At 34.6% G+C, this 3,758-nt stretch overlaps 1 protein-coding gene across 2 annotated transcripts in view; it reads left to right on the top strand.

Moving 5' to 3' along the window:
- Positions 1 to 3,758, top strand: part of trappc13 (trafficking protein particle complex 13) — a 12,428-nt gene that overhangs the window by 4,962 nt on the left and 3,708 nt on the right. Inside the window, exons 6-8 of one of the 2 annotated variants that reach the window (XM_015387516.1) lie at positions 296 to 368; positions 674 to 718; positions 1,049 to 1,066. In XM_015387516.1, coding sequence (XP_015243002.1) covers positions 296 to 368; positions 674 to 718; positions 1,049 to 1,066 — 136 coding nt within the window. The remainder of the gene's footprint in view (positions 1 to 295; positions 369 to 673; positions 719 to 1,048; positions 1,067 to 3,758) is intronic. The other variant, XM_015387517.1, reaches the window with a different exon arrangement.

Here is a 3,758-nt window from a genome sequence, read left to right as displayed (position 1 = left end):
ACATATATATATATATATATGCGCGTTTAAGTCTAGATAAAAAATCTCATTTAGAATTTGTGGTTAGTCATGAGCTCTGTATAATCTGATGGAGCTTTAGCCTTTTTGCAAAGGGAGTTGGAAGAGATTTTCCTAAATACTTACAGTGTACAGTTACCCTCTGCGTTGGGCTGTCACGATTCCAGTGAAGAACATTGAGGTTTGTTGTTATAAACTATGAATAATTAAAAAGAGGCACTTTACTTCTCTAGTAAACAATTCTGGCTTTGAATTCTGGCTCTCTTTCTCCCGACAGCTTGGTGTGTGCCGTCAGCTACACCTCTCAGTTTGGAGAGAAGCTCTATTTTCGGAAGTTCTTCAAATTCCAGGTGAGATGTACATCTGTGTGTTCTCGTTAGATTGGTTGTGGGAAAATCAGGTTTGGCCTTTGAGGAGACTCGAGAAATGCCACAGACCCACAGCAGTGCAAATGCAATCACCCTTCCCCACTTATAGTCATCACTCCTCACTTTGGGAATAAACCGAAGCCTTCCTCTCTTCGTAGAGTAGGTTTAAGGCTTAGAATTAGCCGGATTTGTTTTTGTGTTTTAGTAGATCTCATTTCTTGTTCTCTCCAATGGAAGCAAATTGTGAAAAAGCTTCAGCTTTTAGTTTTCAATCCATTTTCAATCAGGTCTTAAAGCCGCTGGATGTGAAGACAAAGTTCTACAATGCAGAGGTAAGAAGCGCTCATTATCATCATCATTATTATTAACGCTTTCTGTCATATTTTAGTGCTGTAGTCAGTTTTTTCCACTAGAAGCATTTAGCTTTATATTAGATCTACTTGAAAACCCTCTGATCCCCTGAGATTTCAAAGGGTTCACAATTCGATCTCTTGGAGGCCTGTCCTGGTGTTTGAAACTCAGAGCTGGAAATGAAGGGGTTTTTATAGTAGAGGCTTTTTATTTTCATTTTTATATATATTTTCAACTGCGTATATTCATTGTCACCAACTTTTGCATGTAACCTCATTCATTATGTCTTGTATTTTTATTTTCTCCATTAGAGTGACCTCAGTTCTGTGGTAATTCTTTCTTCTGTTCACATTAGCTTCTCTTAATCCTCACTGGTGCTGCAAGACTGCTGTCTTTCTGAGCCCATAGAAAGGTGCAAATTTTAAAAACAGAAGCAAGGTTTATAAAAAAAAAAAAAAAAAAGGCTGTTGAGGGCACCTTCTACATGGAAGGTGATGAACCCAAAAATCAACTTTCATTGGGTCTTTTTCTCGCCCTTTCTCTGGATGCTCATGCTTTCTTGCACTCACTTTGCTTAGGGCTTGGAGGAAAAACTAAAGTTTGTGGTGTTAAATTGTGGTGGGTGGGAACAGCATTAATTGCATTTCAAGTCACTAAGAATGTCCAAGGTATTATTTTGATAAATCATGGGAAAGATTGAAGTAAATGCCCAATCCAGGTATGAATAATGTCACATTTTGATTCGTTTGAGGTTTCCTCAGAATGGCTTTGCATGCAGCAAACATGCTAAGCTCTGCAATCAATGAACAGTTGATTCTAAGGGGTTAATGGTCAGACCCTCTATTCTGAGTTGCAGGCATGAACTAATCTCTGCTTTTTTCTCATTTAATTTCTCTGTGTATGGTAGAGGTTGCACAAAGTGACAGCTGGAAAGTATACTGGTTTTCACAAAGCATCAAATTTACTGTCTAAGAAACGAGAAAAACAATCATCTATGTGCAGCATCTTAAGAAAACTAATGTGAAAAATGCTTACTTTGCTTTCTTTATTTACTTCATTTTGAACTTTCAATGCCTTTTATTAGACGAATACATTCCTAGAAGCTCTAGACTTAATTCTTATTGTGCTACCTAACATATCAAGAGGAATCTCTATTTAATAGAGTTTTTTATATAAGTTACAACTCAAACTCAACTTTAAAGTTTTATAGCAGTTCACTTTACAGGCCTAATAATAATTAATAATCTAATAATTAATTTTTTCTAAATAGCTGTACGAAGTGTATTTCCTCTTTGAGAATACAAAACTATACACATAAAAAGATGGGTTAAGATAATTTTTGTGTAAAAAGCAGACTGTCAGATATAACTAATTGGAAAAAAACGACTGACTAATTTTATTTTAATAATCTACTTGCAGAACAAAAGTATCAACATTTAAAAAACTGCTTTTCTGAATCTGAACATATTTTAAGATAATTCAGTTCAGATTTGACGTTTATGTTTTAGTTACAGACTTTTCTGAGATATTCAATAGGGCTAAAAAACTTTGAGTTCTATACGAACATATTTCAGCTGTTTTGTTAGCATTATTTTTGGCAACTTTACCTATTAGATAAGGCAAAAATATGAAAAATGTTGCACTGCAAAACAAAACTTGAAGATGTATTTGATGCTTAGGAGACCTTAACTCTGTTATTAAGAGATCACTGTGCCTCCTCTCCTTTTCATGCAGCTCAACATTTCTACTAACATGTTAAAAAAGGTACACTGAGCAAACCTGATAGAATATTGTTCTCGTAAATGTTTCTCACTGGATAAGTTTATTTAACACCGAATATTTCTCACAACACCTGAAGAACGGCTCAAAGGATAGGTTCACATTTTTGTCAATGTTCTAGTGTCTAAAGTATGATTTATCTGAGCATTTTCTATTTAAAATGTTTGGGAACAAACATCTTCAAACTTGTCTGCAAAACATTTAAAGGTCATTATTAGTCAGGAATATCTAGTATTTTAAGAAATTATACATTTATTTATTTAAATGTCCATTTTGTTGTCCGGCTTCCGTTTGGAAAGTAAAAGCTAATTTTTGTTGGATGTTAATTTTTAATCAAATTGTAACTACCCAGTTAAACTGAAAAACTTGCTTTGTTTTATTACTGAGAGTTTTATCCTTTACCTTATTCTATAAAGTCTTAAACGATCATCATGTCCAATAATTAGAAGAGAACACTAACATATGCACAGAGAAACCTGCTGTTGAGTAGAACTGACTGATCTACAGCTCTATTAAATGGCCAGTTTAGAGGCTGAGTGAAAAAGGCCCAAATTTAGCTCTATTCAGTATCTTTGAGGTTCTTTAAACTGTGAGATGTAAGAACCTATATAAAATAAAAAATGTTGACATTTCTTAAACTGCTGCTTTATTGAGGTTGAGAGAGCAAAACTTTCAGCAGATAACAGGAAGGCTAAACAGAGGACACAGTTGCTGTATTTTTTCAATTGGAGCTTTGAAATACTTGTGTTTTTGTGGACTTTGCTTTTAAACCAACACTAAGTAACATTGCAACCTTCAAAAATAAAACATTTTCATAAATTTTGTAATTATACCTCGACTTACTTTGAAGAGGATGGCAGTAACCCTGCCACATAAAAAAACTAGAACTATGCAGACTGCTTTACAGCACGTGTCACTTTCCCCATTTGTTACAAAGATGTAAGTCGATATGACAAAGGTTCCCAGAGGGAGTGTATATTTATGCAAATTGTGAAGGCTTGATATTCAGGCAATGTAACACCTCCCTGTTGCGATGCTTATGTTTATTTACTGTGAAATTATAAAACATATTTATCTGTTTCAAGGCTCTAGACACATTGCACATCAATCCCTAACAAGGTGGATGAGTTGGAGGGAGTGGGGTAACAGTGCAGAAACATGGTACAAAACCAAAGTTAAACATTTCTTATTTTCAACATTGTCATCTGACATTGTTTCACCACAGCTATATTTAGTACCTTA

Source organism: Cyprinodon variegatus, unplaced genomic scaffold (assembly GCF_000732505.1).
Source record: "Cyprinodon variegatus isolate N-32 unplaced genomic scaffold, C_variegatus-1.0 Scaffold397, whole genome shotgun sequence".
Taxonomy (NCBI): domain Eukaryota; kingdom Metazoa; phylum Chordata; class Actinopteri; order Cyprinodontiformes; family Cyprinodontidae; genus Cyprinodon; species Cyprinodon variegatus.
Note: the sequence above shows the minus strand (reverse complement) of the source record. Positions and strands in the feature narration are given on the sequence as shown.